Raw genomic sequence first — 19,786 nt, 5'->3', positions numbered from 1 at the left:
TAAAAAATTTCGAGAACAGATGTTGGACTGTACTCGGAAACAAGGGCAGTGTGACGCATCACTCCTGTATGTGCTCTCACCGGTGGAACAAAACTTCGGGACTAAAGGTTCCGACTTAACCGATAATCGGAGATATTTTGATGAAGGGTTCGTACAAAATCCCAACGTGCCTCTGTGCTTGACACATTGCGAATCACAGTTAAAATTAAAGCCATTTAAACACAAGAAGTCACGGTTCAAGCGCCGACGAAATGGCATCACGGACCTATGGCGCGTGTGTCCTCTGTCAGAAGGCGGCTGTCGTGAAAGTGATGTGCAGGGTGAGTGCAGTTTGTGAGTGTCATTGAACGCAGCGTCTGTACTGTAACGTTACCATGGAGGTCAGACAGACGCCTTTAAAACAGGACTGAGATAAATAGAGTACAGTTCAGCTCTCTTTACAACAGAGAAATTGAGAAAACGTAATATTTATAGTCATTATATTACATTTCTTCATCTGTGAAGTAGCTGTCTCCTCCACCTTGAATTCTTAGCAACAGTAACGTTAACTTTCCTCACCAAGTTTCTGACTTGTAAATTAATTGGTCCTCGAAACAATCTGCCAATTATTATTATTATAATTATTCTGAAGATATTATTTTATACAAGAGAGTCTTTATATTTATTTGTGTTTTCTGCAAAAAGCTTTACAGACAGAAAAATCTCAGCATCACTGTCTGAATCAATTATTTGTGGTAAAATATGTGCGAGTACTGAACCAAGTCCTTCAGTCACATTAGAATCTAATACTATCCATGAGTTGAATTCTAATCGGCGGAGCCAGAAAGTCTTATAAAAAGATAAGATTCCTAGAGAACACCGATATCTGCTAGCCTGTCGCCTGAGATGCTGTGTCTGACCTTAACAGTCTAACTGTCGTCTCACTAACAAGAACAGTTACAGAGGCAAAGAACTAGAGCTTGAAGGTCAATGAACACACACTTGTCTATAATTTTGCTTTAATCCAAGACCAGAAGTAGGTTGGTTACTGTTTATTTTTCATCCTCAGGGAATGAGTGCAGCTGCACACCCACAGTCCCAGGTAGATTTCCTAAAAGGAGAAGTACACCGGAAGCACCCAGGTGTGACCAACCTGAAAACTCTGCGCCTACCTGAGGAACTCCAGACGGCTGCACGGTCGATTATTCACAGTAGGTTAAGTGATGAATGTGTCATCAACTGGTATACAAAGCTGGTAGCTTCACTGGTCCAGAGCTCAAAATGCCATGCGACTCTTCGACCTCTCCACCTGCAGGAGCTCAGGTGACTCAGCTGACGGACCGCGCTCACCGCCTCACAAACCTCCTGTGGAGCAGAAAACGAGCAGTCGAGGATTTCACGCTGAGGCAGAAAGCTGTGAGCTTGGAGAAACAACTTTGGGAGAAAGCGATGGAGACGAGAGGAGGTGGGTGACACACAAATCATAAAATAATAATGAATGTATATTAACTGCAAACAGATTATATGATGCAGCAGCTGGAGAAAGATGCTCTACATTGCAGATATCGATGAACAAGCGCTGGAAGACCGCGTCAGGAAGAAAGTGTTTTCAGAACTCAGAAGAACCACATATCACTGGACTCCCATGAAGTAACACTTGCTTTTATCTATACTTTTATGTGATACCGTGATATCCATGAAATTACTGTTTTTTGTTTTAGTTTAGATGCGTTGAAATACAGCTTACTCTGTGTTCCAGGTATGATGAAGAGTTTGGTGTGGTGTACATGGCGGCTCGGCTGGCGGGGGGCTATGCAGCAGTGAGGAGAGCTATAAATGAGGTAACGAACAGATGGTGGAGATCATAAGCTCACTCACCGGGGCTTTCCTTAAAGAGTCGGTTCTTCCGGCTCAGACTTCTACCTTTTTCTGTCCTGAATGACTGTTCCATCATTTCAGATAAAGAAGAGGGATCCGTCTTTTGCCCCTCAGTCTCTCCTGGATTTTGGTTCAGGACTGGGAACAGTTGCCTGGTTAGTGTAAAACATTGGTGCAACATAAAGAAAGTTTTCATGTAACTTGCAAGACTGTGAATTGAGTCTGTCTCCTTCTCCCACAGGGCGTCACACTCGTGCTGGGGCGACACTCTGAAGGAGCTGGTGTGTGTGGACAGCTCCGGGCCGATGAACATTCTGGCAGAGCGACTTCTCAAAGGTGCACACACAGACACACATTTGTTTGGGTTTTTGTCAGACACTTGATCTGAAAATCTAAGCCTTGTGGGGGGTTTTTTTTTGTTGAACAGGTGATGACGAAAGGGCTGAACCTCACATCAAACAAGTCTATTTCAGGCAGTTCCTCCCTGTCTCTCCTAAGGTAAAACCGCCACAATTTTTATTTCAGCAACAGAAATTCTGTGTTTAGTGTAAGTTCCAAACAAAGATTCAAACTAAGCTGTCTATGCAACAACAACAGAAAAAATTAGATTTCGTTGCTCTCAGTTAGCAGACATTATGACCTGATATGTGATATGCTGCCCCCTGTTCAATTCTTACACATTACACCTTTAAAGTGAAATTCAAAGAAAATGTTTTTTTTCTCAGTGATCAAGGTGCATGAATATTTTGACTACCATCAGTATTATCCAGATATATTTAAGTAATATATATGATAATCACTGTTGGCTTAACAGAAAAACTGTATATATAAAGCCGTGTATTGGGAAAATGTGTTTTTTTCTCTCTGTTGCTAATAATGCAATAGTAATATTTGTTGACAATATTAGTTTTTTATGCTCCAAAAGCAATTCAGATGATTTTTTCAAGAAATAGAAGAACCACCTGCAGTGTTGGCCTCCGTGGCTAAACAGAGACAGAATAAGAGATAAGAAATACAAAGCTTCATTAAATCCATGGCTGCGACTCACTCTTTTACATTTAGTTTCTTGCCTGGAACATATTTGGACTTATGGAACTGCTTCACATACATCTCAGGGATAAGGAGCCCTGACCCTCCTGCGTTTCTCCTTCCAGGTGCAGTTTGACTTGGTGGCAGCAGCCTTCACCCTGTCAGAGCTTCCAAATGCGAAGGAGCGAGAAGAGGCGGTGTTCACTCTGTGGAGAAAGACAAGCTCGTACCTGGTTGGTTGAAACAATGTCAAAATTTACACTGAATATACACTAGTTTTGAGACATTTTATGTATAAATTGCAACTCTTCTTAAAAACTATTGTGATACCTTGAAGTTCTGTTTTATTTAATGATGACATTTGATTATGTTTTTTTGTAGGTGCTGGTGGAAAATGGGACCAAAGAGGGCCATCAGATGCTTATGGAGGCCAGAGACACTTTATTGAAGGTAATCAGATACAGTAGATAAGATAGCACTTTAAAATCCCTACAGGGCATTTTGTTACGTGCTGTCGTGTAAGTGATTTGACACGGTGAATGGAAGCAGCCTGATGACGTACATTTCTCCATCTCCAGAAACAAGAGAAGACGGTCCATGACCCAAGACCAGCATCAGTGTTTGCTCCGGTACGTTTAAATCCCAGCTGGTTGAAAACATCACGCCATATGTTCAACCAGCAGTGGCAGTCTTTGTTCATCTTCTCTCTTGTTGTTTTGTTTTTCCAGTGTCCTCACAAACTGATGTGTCCTAAACTGACTGTTGAGCCCACCATGCCCTGCAACTTCCAGCAGATGTACCAACCTCTGCCTCTGCCGGGGGTAAGATTAATCTCAACATTACATCCAGATGCAGCAATATTCTTGAATGTCAAGCATCAGTAAGTTACTTCATTCTCAACCCCAGAAAAAAAATCCATTCACATCCTTTTTACAAAACTTTCAACTGCATATCAAAGATGCAATGATAATTGTCTGTATAGCTCTCGGCACATTGCAAGGCAAATCACAATTCAGTGTTGAAAATGTTATTGGTTTCTACTTAAGCACAGACTATCAAAGCAAATAGATTCCACTTTTTCTCAGCACCATGACCGGCAGACGGAGAAGTTCAGCTACCTGATTCTGACTCGGACAGAACCAGCGGAGGCAGAAACCAAAGGTGTGGACTGGGCCAGGCTGATCGCACCGGTGCAGTGCCGAACAAGACACGTCCACTGTCGATTGTGCTGCCCTGATGGACAACTACAGCACCTGGTGGTGACAGCACGAAAACAAAGCAGGTGAGGGGTATCAGAAGAGAAGAGGGAGAAGAATTTTTCCCCCTTCTGTTTAAAGGGAGGGTAGTCTAAAATTTGTGGGAGAGCAGGACATGACCATAAAGGATCGATACCCAGTCCCTGTAGACATGACGGTGATGTGCTGCTTTTATTAGACACTGAGTTAAGCTCATTGGTTGTCCAGTGTTTACATTTACTGATCGTGGAGGCACATAATTTGACTGAAAAAGTTTTTTTCCCATTTCCTTTAATCAGAGACGTGTACCGCTGTGCACGGAGCAGCAACTGGGGAGACCAACTGCCTATCATTCAGAAAGTCGATGACGACGTCCAGAGCGATTCAGAGAGATGATTCAGCGAGGGAGAGGCGCACGCTAAAACTGAGATAAGGACTCATCAGCTTTTAGGAAAAAACAAACATCTATGTTTCCTTCCTGGAATTGTTATACTGACTCTGATACAACTGCTGATTACTTAAATAAAAAGTCATAACCAAGTGTTACTGTACTTTACCAAACTTTATTGTGCACCACATTAAACAAAATATAGTTTCTGCGGTTCTATTCAGAGACTGTCTGGATAATAATAACATCTCTTCTCTGAATGAATCCCAAAATCATCATCACCACCACCTTGGGCTCTAGGAAATTGCGTGAACATTTTTTTACTGGTCTCTGGTGTTGTGGATTGCACAACTGATCAAGAAAACAATCAGATTTATTGATTATGTAAATAAGCTTTGCAGCCCCACTTCTCCAGATTATCCAAACTGCTGTTCACGCCTGCAATCCTTTATGTGAAAGGAAAGCGCAAATGCGGCTGAACAGGACAAAATACACATCTGTTGTCTTCCATACAGCGAGAGAAGTGGACTATCGTAATGAGGACCTGGAAATTATGATTGGCATAAGCAATTTCGTCATGCTGTGTAGTCCTTCAGTGTCCTCCCTACCAACTCAAAATGTTGAGCAATCCAGCTTTAACAGTCAGATCACAGTGCATCTTAATATATGCACACCTGTCTTTATGTTTCAAGTTCTCATATATTTTAATGTGAAGTACAAACAAACTCAGTTTTTGAAAGCCTGAACTGGTCTTATATGATCTGAAATACACTTTCCACGAGTCCTTGCTTTAAACATCATTTAACTCCCAACAATCTCTTTCAGGGCTGAGGTCAGGTCAGGGTACTTGTACTGAAATCCGGCCCCCTGAGTTCTCTTTGGTATGACTTTCTGGCCTTGAGTGAGGATCGCGGCCCTCTCAGAGCCCATTAAGGTGTTAATGACAAAGCCGGGCACAGGAAAAATGGTGGGCCTCCTCAGGACCCGGCCCAGTTCTTTAGTAAATTCGTAGTTGGTGTTCAGTGCAGGCGCGACTCCATTGAACACTTGTGGTGAAGAGGAGGGAGTGTCAGCAGGGGTCTCCAGAGCGTGGGCGATGATTCCAGCCAGGTCCGAGACGTGGATCCAGGGAAACGGCTGTCTTCCTGACCCCAGAGTGCCCCCGAGGCCGAGCCAGAAGGGCAGCAGCATTTGCTTCATGGCACCACCATCACGGCCCAATACTGGCCCTAGTAGAGGGAGGAAAGGACGTTAACCAAACAAAATACTTAGGATCACCAAAATAAAGTACACTTAAGATTTTTATTGTGTAGATATGATAAATACTGTAGCACTAAGCACAATTTGTGCAGCGGTGGAAAGTAACTAAGTACATTTAAGTACTGTACTTTGAGTATTTCCATTTTTTGCTACTTTATACTTCTACTCCACAACAATTAAGAGGGAAATGGGCCATTCTGCATAACGAGCAATTTTACATTTTTTACCCTAGTAAAATATTGAATGCAGGACTTTTACGTGTTATAGAGTATTTCTACATTGTTGTATGGCTACTTAAGTAAGAGATATGAGTACTTAGGATTTAGGAACTGCAACTAAGAAGAGTTACACACTAACAAACCACCCATCACCCTGCAGGTACATGTATACTAAAATACATTTCTGATGTTGAAGAAGAACATAAGTAGCGAGACGTTAAAAATTAATGCAAAATATGATAAAGACGAGTGTTCTGCGAAATACTGACACTGCAGTTGATGGTCGCTGGGCGTTAAACTGCCAGGATTTTCTAACGTAACAAAGTGAAATATGCACTTTTATTTATTTTTTTAAACATACCAGCCCTGATGACAACTTGTTTGGTGGTTTTTGCCACATTCTCAGGAAGAAGTGCGGAGGCCTCCCACTCTTTCACAAGTTTGGAGAAGAGGTCAAATGGTGTCCATTCACTGTCTTCTGTATACTGTGCTGTCAGACTGGGCTTGTAACAAGCTGCGGGACAAAAAGCAAAGTAAGAAAACCACAACAACAGATGGCTATATTATCTGTAAGTTTGTCAGGTCTGACTTGCTACTAGAAGCAAATGAGGATGTCCAGTTTTATTATTAGGCAAGAGACTTACCTAAACCGGATACCAGGACCCAGGAGTGAGGAGGACTTTGGGAAGCAGCAATGGCTTGAGACAAAGCTTTTGTAGTGTCGATACGACTGGAGAACAAATCGTTTTTATAGCTTTCGTTCCACCTGAGAATACAAATAAAGGTGGAGACCCAGCTACATTTAAAAAGCTGACAAAGCACACACAGCAATACTGATTCTGAACAGAAATTGCATAATTAAATCAATAACATTCATTTTTAATTGATCAAATGGCCAAATACACTACAAGGAGAAAAGTATGTGGACATCTGAACATCACAACCATGTGTCACTGTGGAACCTCTCATTCTAAACTAGACTTTATTCTGCTGCTACCACAGCCTCCAGTCTGGCTCACAGTAAGTGTTCCAGTTCGTCACAAAGGTGTTGGATGGGTTTGAGGTCTATCTTCTGCAGACAACTTATGTTCTTCCACACTACACCAGGAAAACTATTTATTTATGGACCTGGCTTTGTGCACTACCATCTTAAAATAAGAAAGGACTAGCCATGAAAAACCTCAGCCCCAGACCATAGTTTTGAACAGGAATGTCCACAAACCTTTTCACTATTTAGTGTATTTATTACTCCACAAAAGACGCCTGTACTTAGTTGTCACCCAGGTTCTGTTTATTGCTCACCATCTTAGTGGGTTCATCAGATTCTCTCCAGCCAAGTTGACAGCGCCCTCACATGGAGGGAGACCATTAGACTCCAACTCACCCTGTAGAAGGAGTTTATAAATGACTCAGGAAGTACAGTGATCAGATTACAGCAAAAAGGGGGAATTCATATGATTTGACTGACTTTAGAATGTAAAACTCGCTGTGATGAATCAGGAGATCCCCTAGATGAGAAATGACCTTGGTCCCTACAACTCTGAATCAATTTGATATCATACCCATGTTATCTTCCCTGGCCCAGCCTGCCGAGATATCACTGTGACTTCATGACCTTTGTTTCTGAGCTGGCGAGTCAGCTCACGGCCCACAAAGCCAGATCCCCCTCCTACAAGGACGGAAATGTATAGAAATTGAAACACAAAACAGAAGAACCACACAGAATCCATGAGTTACAAATTACAATAAATGTGAATGAGAAAAAAGACAATTTAGGTTATGTTTGGCCTAATTTTAGTAATATATAATATTGATTGTGATTGTATTGGATGCAATCACTCAGCAGCACAGACTTCATGGTTGTACACTACAGGACAGAATACATTGAGCGGTGCGCATGCGTACTATACCTGCTTACAAAACAGGATTTTGTGCATCAATTTAGCAAACTTACCTTTGGATAAGAATAAAAAAAAAACACAGTGACAGTTTTCTAGGTTTAATCACACAGCTGGCACGCTTTTCGTACAGTAATATTCTGGACGAACAGAATGCACATGTAACCTATTGGTACATAACGTTATATATGCTTGCCATGCTAACTTTAGCTAACAGCTAGCTGGTAACGTTGTGTCACAATAACCTTTCCGAGCGACTTTTTACAAATATATAAATCTTGGAAAACGTACATACCTATTAAGACTCTCATGGTCATTAACTTGCCGTTCACTTTGATGAAATAGCTAAGCGTCGCTGCAGGTTTCACTGTTTCTTTATGACTGTATTGAGTTGTGTCAGTGAATTGTTTGTAGCTTGTTTTGGACCAATAGCGATTCCGTAGCCAGCTGATGCGTCATTTTGTAGTTTAAAACCGTGTTTGTTTTATGGGTTTTATAAGAACAGGTGGCATTCAGTCTCGGGTTTATTTAAACACAGCTGATTATCTGTTCAGTTATCTAATAATATCTACTTATTAAAACAAATGTGTTAATGTGGTGAATCATTTCAAATAATTTTTCATCTGGGGTAAAGGCTAATAACAAATGTAAGGTAATTTACACGCACACATATATATATATCTATATATATATAGATATATATACAGTCCCCTCCAAAAGTATTGGAACTGTAAGGCAAATTACTTTGTTTTTCATTTTTCACTGAAGATATTTGGGTTTTATATGAAAAGGTGAGTATGACACAAGAATTCAGAATTTCAGTTCTCATTTCGTGGTATTTACATCTAGATGCTTTAAACACCTCAGGACATATCACCCTTTGTTTGAACCCACCCATTTTTCAAGGGAGCAAAACTATTGGAACATGTGACTGTCAGATGTTTCTTGTTGCCCAGGTGTTGCCTTTTAGGTTGATTGTCCAAACATTAAATAGCTCTGCATGACTGGTTCAAACCTATAAAGACTGCATTTCCTGTTAAAGAGGATAAACCAACATGAAGACCAGAGCGCTGTCTATGGGAGAAAAGCCAGCCACTGTCAAACTGACAGCTGAAGGAAAATCGACCAGAGCCATTGGACAAACATTGGGCATAGCAAGCACAACAATTTGTAACGTCCTGAAAAAGAAAGAAACTACTGGTGTACTGAGCAACAGACGTCGAACAGGTCGGCCAAGGAAAACAGTGGTTGATGACAGAAATATGGTGAGAGCTGTGAAGGAAACCCCCAAAACATCAGTAAGTGACATCAGCAACGACCTCCACAGTGCAGGGGTGAAGGTATCACAATCCACTGTTGGAAGAAGACTCAGCAGAAATCTAGAGGCCACACCACAAGATGCAAACCACAAGGATCGGAAGAACAGATGGAAATTTGCAAAGAAGTACAGAGATGAGCTGCAAAAGTTCAGGAACACAATCTTATGGACTGATGAGACCAAGATTAATCTCTACTAAAGTGTGGAGAAAGAAAGGAACTGCTTATGATCCGAAGCATCCAAGCTCATCTGTGAAGCATGGAGGAGGTGATGTCATGGCTCGGGCGTGCATGGCTGTAAACAAGAAAGTTCCATTACGTTTGCTCACCTAAGAATGCTGTGGTCTAATACAAACAGTGATATGTCCTAAGTTGTTTAACACATGAATACCAGGAAATAAAAGCTGAAATTCTGAACTCTTGTCTCATACTCATCTTTTGATCTTAAACCCAAACGTCTTCAGTGAACAACAAAAACAAAGGAATTTGCCTTATCATTCCAATACTTTTGGAGGGGACTGTATCATCTAGTGAGTGCAAACTATGAGATTATCGATTACTCTCTATTTGCTTGGATCCTCCTAGGTTCAGGAGTGCTGGAACCATTAACTGGCTTTCCAAACCATATAGAGTAAACCGTTAAACTTCAATTAATACCGCAGGCTTTTATTTTGCTTCGATCTCTGAACTCACACTGCCTATTTTTGGGACAGGTGTCTATATGGGAAGTAGGCTAAAATCAAATTGTTTCTTTCAACCAGTATGAATATCACTCGTATAAAAACTTGATCTAGCACCAAGAGACAGCCCATTAAGACCAACCTCAAGCACAGAGAGGGACCGATCGACCATACCGGTAAATTTGAATAAATAATACTTTTGGTGCTCATTGTTTTTGTAAAATGAACAGCAGAATTTCTAAAATTCTAACGATATATAACATGTCCATATTGACAAAAGTTGAAACATTTATAGTGGTATGCAAGATCTTGGCAGCTTGGGTCAAGCAGGTGCCCCAGTGGGCTTTCAGAGGTTTTATACATCCAAAGAACGTCAATGTAAACCAGACCAGGCTTCTAATTGAGCAGTGTTTATTTGTGAAAATGTGCCGCAAAAGGGACAGGCATCTAAGTGAAGTTTTACGTTATGTGATAAGTCCAGTAGAACTACAAAATGTAAAGTTTTCTATATTTTATCGATAATAAAGGCGTTCTAACATAAGCCGCTTTGGATGAAAGCGTCAGCTAAATGAGTAATTGTAGATGTAATAAAGAGGGGTGCATTTATTTTATGTCCCTTATTAACTAGGTTTTGGACAGATATGCAGGAATTTATGTTCAATAAAACCATGTATTTAGGATTTAATTGGGGGTAAAGACATTTTGGCTAAATTTGAAAGTGACATATTTTTAGTTCTAGCGTAAATTCTTCACATTGATTGTTGTCCAATCTGTTTATTGGTTTTAATGCGGGAAAAAAACAGCAACAAGATGAAGGTGTTACATCAAATGTAGCTGCCAATATAATCAGAGACCAAACAAGGCACACAATAAACGGAGGAATAAAGGATGCAACATTATACATGAGGGTCTAGTAACTTTACTGTATTAATGAGAAGTTGTTAACAATCATAATATATTTTATGTTTTGTTTAATAAATATTATTGTTAAATATCGGTTTATATTTTATATTATATTATTGTATTTTGTTACATCTATATTATTAGTTTAGAATAATATTTGTATACACCTTTAGCTTTACCTTTAGTTTTATAGTTAAAATAACATTTTCAATAATATGCACTACACATGCATAAAAGTGAAAATGCTCCTTATAATTAAAGTTATTTTTTAAACCTTGTGTTTTATAATTTTGGCTCTTCCACGCCAGACCCGGAAGCTGCTTGACGGGGCACAGCGAACACGTGGTTTTGATAAAGACATAAATTGAGCCTCAGCTTCATTAACAGCCTCTCTTCCTTGTTGCGGTGGTGCTGGTCGGTCATGTTTAGGTGGAGAGACGAAGACCCATGTGCATGAAGCTCCATTTACGGTATATGTTCACGTTTTGCATGAGAGTACATTGTTTATGTCGCAGTTGATTTATTTATTTATGTGCGTGTAGCTGTTTGTTGTGGTTATTTCCGCAGAGGATAATTGTTAGCTCGCTGCTTGTTAGCGCCAAACCAACCTCATGGTCTGTGCTAATGAGCCGAGCTGCTGTCTTATTAAACAAAGCCTGCATCCGAGTAAACGTATGTTTTAAGGATTTAAATTAATATTGAATTAATTAGTAGCATAATCTGAATTTTATTTTATCACGCTGATTGCACAATAAGAAGTTGAATTATATTTTACTGTGTGCAACTGACAGGCCTCAAAATGAAGTTTTAGGATGATCAAATTGCACGTTACACTTCAAATGGCACAATTCACTTCCTGTAAATGAACATAGTTGATGGTTACAAACATAACCCACATGGATGCAGGATTTATTGCAGCAGTGTTGGGCTGCTTACATTTAGCTCAGTAACTAGAAACTGGTAACTGAGTTTGTTAAAATGTTGGGCCTCATTTACACAAACTTGTATTCTATCTTCTGATGGAGGCAAAATGCCACATGGAGATGCCAAAGCGGTTTATAATAAATCCCCTTTTTGTCCTGGATTATACAGTCAAACCTTGATGATGATTTGCATGTGAGTCCGTGTTTCAGCTGAACCTCATGATTATTCTTTCACTGCACTGATGGGTTTGACGATACGGATAATAGTGAGGACTTTTCATTGTATTGCAAGTTGAGACTAACTTGTCATATTCCTTTTAGGATGTTCAGTGCCTGGACTGGATTTATCTTGATGAGGTCCGTATAGTCTGTAAGTTGATGCATGAAGCTAAACTCTCAAAACGGTTTCAACAGTTTGGTATTAATGCACCTTTTTTGTGTTTGCAGGTAACTGGAAAAGAGTCCACTGCTGGATCACCCCAGTTTGTTTGTTTTTTGTTCTTTGTTGAAGCCTAAAAGGACAAAGCTGAATGTTGTAGGGCAAGTTTAAAACCTATAAGTATGACTTGCTTCTGGGAATGTCTTATCTATGCACATGAATAGGATCCAAATCCCTACTTAAACTAGTCTTGACACTGTGTGAACTGTTTCACTGGTAAATAAAGTGTTATCAAGTGTTGGACTGTGTATTTGTACATGCTGTTGTATGTTGTACATGCCAGGGTGTCTGCTGGGGTCTTATAAATATAAAAGAAATAAATCAATTTGCAAAATAAGGCCATTAAAGTCTTAATCGCCATTTAACAAGGTATTAAACTTTTAACATTTTTTCAATGTGAAAATCCTGTTTGTCCAAATGTTCTGCTAAAAGTGTAGGTGAACGTATTTATCATGCATAGCCAGAAATGCTACACAGGCAGTGAGTCAGACTGTGATCCGTCTGTAACGTGAGGCGCAGGGATTTATCCTGTGACTATCTCACGCTTAAACGCTCCAAAAATAGATCCGTACGGACCGGGAAATGATTACGAGTACAACCAACCGTAATCTCCCAACCCGCCTGACCCACAAGGCTAATCGTCCAAAACATATAGTGAGAGCGGCGATCAGGAGTAACGGGACTAACACGGTTGGCCGGTCGCTCTATGGCCGCTTGAACAGCCACAGCTCCTGAGGGCGAGATGCGCCACCAGCAGCTGACTCGGTAAAACAGGACAACAGAAAGTTCAAGGAGCGTCTGGGTTTGGCTAACGTTAGCTGGCCAATTTAGCTAAATTGGTGCCTTCTATTAGAACGCATTCAACTTTTCATAAAGCCGATACACTCGTCAAGTTCACTTGTGAACAGATAAATCATGGCCTGCATGCAGCGGGATTTAATGAAACTTTGTGCTGCAACAAAGTTTATAAATGTTGAACTCTGTGTTCTGCATAAATGTGTATGATATTGACGAGTTAGAAGCCTTCCCTAAATCAAGGTTGGCGATTATCATGTAGCCTAGGGCATTTTTCTTGCACATATTTAATCAAAACAACCCCAAACAAACAGCTGTAATTTGAATTAATATTATACTTGTAAGTTATATTGAATTATATATTATGAATAATATTGAATATAGTAACATAATTAATATATTAAACTTATAGTTCACTATGAAATTAATATAATTTTAATTTAATGTACTAATATTAATACAGTCATGAGTCAAATTCCTCATGTGTACACATACCTGGCAATAAAGCTGATTCTGATTTAGACTATTTCCTCCTCCAGGTTGTGCCTTTGCTACACCGCCTACACTACTTATTTATTCACTCCTGGCCTATTTGAATTTTGTTTTATTCATCACGTGGTCAATGAAAGTTATCACATATCATTGCAGGCAAGCTCACATTATCTAGTTTAAACAAACAAACACAAAATTACACTGTTACACATGATTTGCTCTAATATTGTGTACATAAACATCGTAGCCTATGTAAGACAGTTGCTTTTGACAGGAAATCTGACCAGTCCTTCACATAGAAAACAGTTTGCCCAAACAGGCTGTTATAGGCAACTGAGAAAGTTGGTGAATGCCTCAATTTTTAGGTGGTGTTAGAACCTGATGACATATAGGCAATAAATAAAAATAAATAAAAAACTCAAAAATGTCACTTTTAAAGGTGTGTGGCTGATTTAATCGTTTACAGCTCAAAGTAGCGCTGCAGTCTTAAAATATGTTGAAAAGGTCTTGAAAATGTCTTAAAAAGGTTTAATTTTGCCTCCTGTATATACCCTGACATGCATTACATCTACATACAGATGATGTAGACGCTGGTGTACAGAATATGCATTGCGTTCATCATAGTTCGATAAAAGTTACTAGTAAGGCCGTTAAAAGGCAGTAAGACTGAGTTTTGAAAAATAGTCATATCTTCAATGAAAACATTGCCAAGTCTTTAAGCACAGAACATCATGTTTTGTGTGAAGCTGGTTATTTGGTGCCATCTTCAAAGATCTTAAAGCTGTTTCAAATATGTGGTTGTTAAAGCCAAGGGTTTTCTGTGTGCAGTTTAAATATCTGACCTTAATTTCAGCTTCATGGAAAAATGTCATGTTGAATGACAAAGGGGTACAACAGAACTTGCAGTACGATGCTTTGAAAACAATACATAAGCACATAACTCTTTAAAATGACTAGTAAAGCTGAGATGTGCCACAAATTAAAATGTTAACATTTGTTATTGCGTTCATGAAAAATCTCCGCGAAGGAGGAAACCAATTTAACCTTGCATGACAGATCTAATGACACTAAAATAATAGGACAGAGTGCCTCAAGATTTAATGTAGGTTTTCATTATAAACAATCTAGTACAAAACGGAGTGCAGGGTGTGTACAAATACTGTACATTGATAACTTTGAATACTTGTCATCTGTAAAAGTACACTGGTGTTCTAAACAATGTTAAATGTCTGTATTTCTTGCAAATGCTAAATAGAAGTGTGTAAATAATTACAGTTGATACACAGGTCAGTTATAATTTACTTGTACCTGCACCACTGACTTCCAGTCAAACTTGTGTTTCTTGTAACAAATCTTTTTTAAAAACCTATCCAACATTTCAAACAGATGCTTCCACTCAACTCAGTCGAAAGCCTTCTCTTATGAAAAGCCTGCCTCTCCTGGATGGAGCTGTTTCGGTCGTCTTTGATCATGGACGGTCTTGCCTAAAGTTTGCTATTTGTTTTAAGCAGCGACATTGGATTGACAAGTGCTCCTCTGAGAGATGGTGGCTGGTTGATCTTTTGTATTGTTGACTCCAATAGCATATCCTAGATTGGTTGCTGTATTTCTTGTGCCTGCACCGCAGACTTCCAGTCAAACTGGTCTTTCTTTCAACACAATACTTTTGTTTAAAAAAATATATATACACATTACATTACAACAAAATGGTTGATAGTGGCAGCAAATACAGAATACCATCAAATGAATAGGTAAATAAAAATAGTAAAAACAGGTGAATATACAGATGTTGCAGTAATTACAATGTACATAAATAAAATTAAAATAGGGGCTATTACACTTGATAATCTTATTCCAGTTGCCCCGCCCCAGTCATTGGCTTGATTGATCAGTACCAACAATTTATTTTTAAAAACTCCCAACTTTCCTTTAGTAATGCATGCTCGTTTTTCCATAGCAACACATGTTGATAGATCCTTAATATATTGATTCAGACTTTGTTCACATTTTTCCATTATATAGCTATTGCTTTCTTAAATACAAGTCTATTATTTCCTCCTGTAACTATAGCCTCCAGCTTTTAAGTTTATCTTCTGATGACTCAGACGACTTGTCTACAAACATTAGAGCATTAGAAGAACATTAGACCAACGTGTTTCACTGTAATCCAGCACTGAGAAGGGTGAGGAAGTTAGTGGTTTTGATATACAGAGATAAAATGTCTTATTTGTAAAAATGTAAATAACATCGAAGGAATATCAGATGTTTCTGGTAGTTCAGTAAATGACATTACTGACTTTAAACCAGCATCTGTCTCTTCCATGGAGTCTGTATTCTAGGTTGCTGCCTCTCGTGTTCATTTAGCTATAGTATTTAGGATTTCTTCCAATTTGTTTTTTCGCCTGACAACTCCCCAAAACTCTTAATCAAGTCTAACAGAGATGGCACTGAATACTCAAGGTTTATTTTAAACATCATCTGCGTAAAGAGATCTTTGATATTCTGAGTGACCCACTGAGATCCCTGATATAGATGGAGAGTCTCTAATAGCCATAGCAAATGGCTCCACTGCTACTACAAATCGCAATGGAGAGAGAGGGCAACCTTGGCATGTAGATCTGTACAATGAGAAGGGCGATGTATGGTGCTAATTCGCTTGAGGAAGTCTTTATACACTTTATACAGGTGCTTCCACTCAATTCAGCCGAAAGCCTTCACTTATGAAAAGCCTGCCTCCCATGTATAAAGCCGTTTGGGTCATCTTTCATCATGGACGGCAGTAACCCTTCAAGGCTTCTCAAAAAAGTCTTGCCTAAGATTTTGCTATCTGTTTTAAGCAGCGACATAGGTCTGTGGGAGTGATTAGTGTCCCTCTGAGAGATGGTGGCTAGTCTTTCTTTTGGAGGACTCCTATAGCATATCCAAGATTGGTTGTTTTTAAATTGATTAGAAATCTCTATAGGAAGCCTGTCTGGACCACTTTTCCTCCAAAACACAAAACTTAACAGTCAACTCAAAGCTGCACAGAGAAAATTTAGGCTCAAATGTTGCTTTATGCAAAATCAACAGACTCCACATGTAGTTTAAAGTATTTTCCCTTTCAGAGCACTAGCACAAAGTTCATTTTAAGCTCTGCTCCCTTTTTGTATAGTAGGAGTTCCTGTGCTGTTTGCAGAGTCAACATTGCTGGTTACCACTTTGTCTTTACCCATGATCCGACTCTTTTTGTTTTCTGTTTGGTCCTCAAAGAGCCGAGCCATGAAGGCAAGGCCACTCTGCTTGATGTAGGACTTCCCAGCAAAGGTGTAGAGGATAGGATTAGCACAGCTGCTGATGAAAGCCAAAGCCGAGGTCACTGCACGACTGGACTGAGAGATACAGTCCAACCTGCAGACAAACAGAACATTTAAAGGTATTTAAACATTTAAATACCATAAAGCAAACAATTACACAAAAAGTTATGTAACTAAAATTAGCAAACTGGGTTAGCAAGCTGGCACTACAGTTCCAGCTGTGAAGCTGGAACATACAGAGAAGATGAGCCAGTTTCCCCGTGGTCCAGCACACCAGCTCCAGACAGCGATCCACACAACTCCCCTGCTACTAGAGCTAACATCACAACAACAGTATGCCTCGGAGAACTAGAACGTAAGCTGAATGTCTGTGGTAAAGTCATTTAACGTTACCTGACACACAAATCATGACTGGAATAGTGTTGTGTGACATAGTCCGAGCCACTTTGTTTGTTTCCCATTTACAGAGCCAGGGCTGTGTACAAACACCCAAACATTTTGTTTCAGCACGCACATAGAACGAATAGCTAGCAGACCGTGAAGACATATTTGCTGAATTTGACAAAAAGACATGTATTAGATTAGAAAGGCTTACCCCACCAAGACCACAACAACTGAAACATATGTTATATTTAAGGTTTGTTAACAATTAAATTGAAGATCTGTAGCATTCTTGGGAGCTAAACTAAGATCTTGCTCTCAAACTAACTGATATGTAATACTATAGGTATATTCACAGATGGATTACTGACCATGGGGCCAGGGGGCTTCACTTGCTAAATGTGAAAGAGACACATAGTGACCACAGAGACACGCAATACAACTACAAAGAGACACAAAACAGCCATAAGATGACAAAAAACTACAAAGTGAAACAAAATGGTAAATGGTCTGTACTTGTATATCACCTTTCTGACCACTCAAAGCTTCACGCTACATCATATTATATGTACACACTGATGAGCAAAGCTACTGCCAACAAGAAAACAGAAATGAACTACATTCTTCACGATGCATGAAACTTGGGGTTCAGTGTTTCACCCACTATGACATGCAGAGCGAACCACCGACCTTCTGGTAAGTGGATGAGCGCTCTAACCCTGAGCCACAGCCGCCCCACAAAATAACTACAGAGAGACAGAAAATGACTACAAAGCATATATGATATGATGGCTTTTTTCAAACGTGACATCAGGCAAAATCTAAATGTCAGGTTTTCTGTGGAACATCAGAGCTTGTTCCATCACTTTGTGTAGAAATGAATTATTAACTTATTAATGTTTCTGTAGTGCATAAAACAACCACCCAAAAGTACCACATGTCAATAAAAATAAGTTAACATTAGTTTGTGAGGGGAAAATGGGGAAAATCTTTGGTTACTCACTTTGTTCGTGTGGTTGAATTGTGTGGGTAAGACACAGCTGCCACCTTGGACCAACCAAAACATACTCAGCGTTAATTCAAAATACCAGATCATTGATCTGAAAGAAGTAATGATTTAATGGGATAAATGATGCGCTTACACACCTGTATTATGTTGACAACATGGTACGGCAGCCAGAAAAGGCCAAACGTCACCACGATAGCCAGGATGAGTTTCTCGCTGCGCATCTTTCGATGGAACTTGGTCTGCCTCAGGCGTTTCAGGATGAGGACGTAGCTGATTATGATGACTGTATAAGGAAGAATGAATCCCACCACTGTCTCAAAGGCATACTGGAACTTTACCTGCACACGGGAGGATAGAAATCAGATGTGCTCGCTGTCATAGCTGAAGACATGAACGTATCTGTCAAACCACCGCTTTGAAACTTGTTCATGCATAAAACAAAGATAAACCTTATGAGAGTAAAGAAAATGACGAAACAGCCAACATGGGTATGATTTTTATATGATTAAGGTTTAAATTATTCTGACAGTTCTTTTTGTTTGTGGAAAACACCAATTAGAATTGTTTTTTATAGTGATACATTTTCACTTCTATGTATTTGTGTTCATTTGCGTTTACACCTCTGATCCAAAGACAATATGAGACTTCTTCCAAGTTAGACAATAAAGAAGATATCTTACACCCTTTTTAATGTTAAATGTGTACTTACATATCGAGACCGGCTGTGATGGGGCACACACACTAATGTTGTTATATTGTGCTCGTCTTTGTTCTTTATCACGTCTCGAAACACCAGTGAGGGAACAGAAAACACCATCACCAGCGGCCACATGCATACGATCACCCTCCTCACAATCTTCCTGCTGACCAGGGAGGACAGTCTACTCGGGAACACCACGGCCACCAGCCTGTGCACGCTCATCAGTGTGATCAGAAAGATGGAGGCGTACATGTTGGAGTTGCATAGGTAGAACACGCCTTTGCACATGACTTGACCAAAGACCCATGACCGCATGGCCAGGTAGATAACGAAGAAGATGGTGAGGGCCATGAGGAAGCCATCGGCGCACGCCAGGTTGAGGATGAGGATGGTGGTGACGGAGCGTTGCCGGATGCGCGCCAGGATGCTCCAGACGATGAAGAGGTTGCCAGGGACTCCCAGGAGGAAGACCAAGCCGAGGATGAGAGCACCCAAGGCCGTGGAGACGTCATTGCTCACAGGGTTGTCGTTACCATCTGTTTCATCGGCAGCGGTAGGCGTGGGGGTAAGATCCAAGTTGTTCATGCTGGAAGGAGTTTTGTTCCTGAGGACCAGTGACAAAATTAATTTGTTTGAATGAATGATTGAATTTAGTGTTTATTGTACTTTGAACTTGTGGGCACCTTTCTCATTACTTCTTGAGTATCTGTATCTCTATGATATACTAACTCATGAGGATGAGTTACTTTTTCTAATTTTATGAGACTTCGTTATTAAGTAGACAGAATGAGCTTTTGTACTTTTCTAAAATATTTGAAGATTTACATCGCTCCTCCAACAATCTGTTTATCACTGCTGATTAATAAGTGTTATTGGGGCAGAGATATAGATAGAAGTCTTTGCTGGTTGGCAGTTTATCACCTCCAATTTATATGTCTAGCCTAAGCCAAGACATATATATCGCTCTCA

The 19,786-nt window shown here is 39.8% G+C and overlaps 3 protein-coding genes and 1 long non-coding RNA gene across 5 annotated transcripts; 2 read left to right on the top strand and 2 right to left on the bottom strand.

Moving 5' to 3' along the window:
- Positions 1-130: 130 nt before the first annotated feature.
- Positions 131-4,662, top strand: mettl17 (methyltransferase like 17). Of its 2 annotated transcripts, none has more exons than XM_046051534.1 (14): positions 131-320; positions 1,049-1,190; positions 1,295-1,444; positions 1,542-1,629; positions 1,739-1,820; positions 1,939-2,012; positions 2,099-2,193; positions 2,285-2,355; positions 3,012-3,119; positions 3,268-3,336; positions 3,465-3,515; positions 3,615-3,707; positions 3,972-4,168; positions 4,421-4,662. In XM_046051534.1, the coding sequence occupies exons 1-14, from the start codon at positions 252-254 to the stop codon at positions 4,515-4,517; spliced, it is 1,386 nt and encodes a 461-aa protein (XP_045907490.1). In that variant the 5' UTR covers positions 131-251; the 3' UTR covers positions 4,518-4,662. The 2 variants fall into 2 exon arrangements, with proteins under 2 accessions (XP_045907490.1, XP_045907491.1); XM_046051535.1 differs by lacking the exon at positions 131-320 and adding an exon at positions 842-965.
- Positions 4,663-4,664: 2 nt separating this feature from the next.
- Positions 4,665-8,339, bottom strand: sdr39u1 (short chain dehydrogenase/reductase family 39U, member 1). Its single transcript, XM_046051536.1, has 6 exons — positions 8,181-8,339; positions 7,550-7,656; positions 7,290-7,372; positions 6,632-6,753; positions 6,349-6,501; positions 4,665-5,738 (listed from the first exon to the last, which is right to left on the bottom strand). The coding sequence occupies exons 1-6, from the start codon at positions 8,200-8,202 to the stop codon at positions 5,311-5,313; spliced, it is 915 nt and encodes a 304-aa protein (XP_045907492.1). The 5' UTR covers positions 8,203-8,339; the 3' UTR covers positions 4,665-5,310.
- A 2,798-nt stretch (positions 8,340-11,137) lies between these two features.
- On the top strand, positions 11,138-12,387 carry LOC123972781. The gene is made up of 3 exons (XR_006825471.1): positions 11,138-11,255; positions 12,030-12,065; positions 12,156-12,387. It is a non-coding gene; the product is annotated as an uncharacterized LOC123972781 (long non-coding RNA).
- Positions 12,388-14,535: 2,148 nt separating this feature from the next.
- ltb4r2b (leukotriene B4 receptor 2b) lies at positions 14,536-19,746 on the bottom strand. The gene is made up of 4 exons (XM_046052133.1): positions 18,827-19,746; positions 18,255-18,455; positions 18,112-18,155; positions 14,536-16,821 (listed from the first exon to the last, which is right to left on the bottom strand). Exons 1-4 carry the CDS (start codon positions 19,400-19,402, stop codon positions 16,560-16,562), a joined length of 1,083 nt encoding a protein of 360 aa, XP_045908089.1. The 5' UTR covers positions 19,403-19,746; the 3' UTR covers positions 14,536-16,559.
- Positions 19,747-19,786: the final 40 nt, after the last annotated feature.

This window comes from Micropterus dolomieu, linkage group LG06 (genome assembly GCF_021292245.1).
Source record: "Micropterus dolomieu isolate WLL.071019.BEF.003 ecotype Adirondacks linkage group LG06, ASM2129224v1, whole genome shotgun sequence".
Lineage (NCBI taxonomy): Eukaryota > Metazoa > Chordata > Actinopteri > Centrarchiformes > Centrarchidae > Micropterus > Micropterus dolomieu.
The sequence above is the reverse complement of the archived record's forward strand: the minus strand, read 5'-3'. Positions and strand labels throughout refer to the sequence as shown.

What these genes read in the sequence shown, in the direction of transcription:
- ltb4r2b (XM_046052133.1), bottom strand. Translation starts at nt 19,402, where the DNA reads ATGAACAACTTGGATCTTACCCCCACGCCTACCGCTGCCGATGAAACA. An exon ending in ATCACAGCCGGTCTCGATAT is followed by an intron (nt 18,456 to 18,826) that starts GTAAGTACACAT and finishes TCCCGTGTGCAG; the next exon opens with GTAAAGTTCCAGTATGCCTT. An exon ending in ATGTTGTCAACATAATACAG is followed by an intron (nt 18,156 to 18,254) that starts GTGTGTAAGCGC and finishes GGTTGGTCCAAG; the next exon opens with GTGGCAGCTGTGTCTTACCC.
- sdr39u1 (XM_046051536.1), bottom strand. Translation starts at nt 8,202, where the DNA reads ATGACCATGAGAGTCTTAATAG. An exon ending in GACCATGAGAGTCTTAATAG is followed by an intron (nt 7,657 to 8,180) that starts GTATGTACGTTT and finishes CCGTCCTTGTAG; the next exon opens with GAGGGGGATCTGGCTTTGTG. An exon ending in GGCCAGGGAAGATAACATGG is followed by an intron (nt 7,373 to 7,549) that starts GTATGATATCAA and finishes CTCCTTCTACAG; the next exon opens with GGTGAGTTGGAGTCTAATGG.
- mettl17 (XM_046051534.1), top strand. Translation starts at nt 252, where the DNA reads ATGGCATCACGGACCTATGGCGCGTGTGTCCTCTGTCAGAAGGCGGCT. An exon ending in TGAGGAGAGCTATAAATGAG is followed by an intron (nt 1,821 to 1,938) that starts GTAACGAACAGA and finishes CCATCATTTCAG; the next exon opens with ATAAAGAAGAGGGATCCGTC. An exon ending in GGCAGAGCGACTTCTCAAAG is followed by an intron (nt 2,194 to 2,284) that starts GTGCACACACAG and finishes TTTGTTGAACAG; the next exon opens with GTGATGACGAAAGGGCTGAA.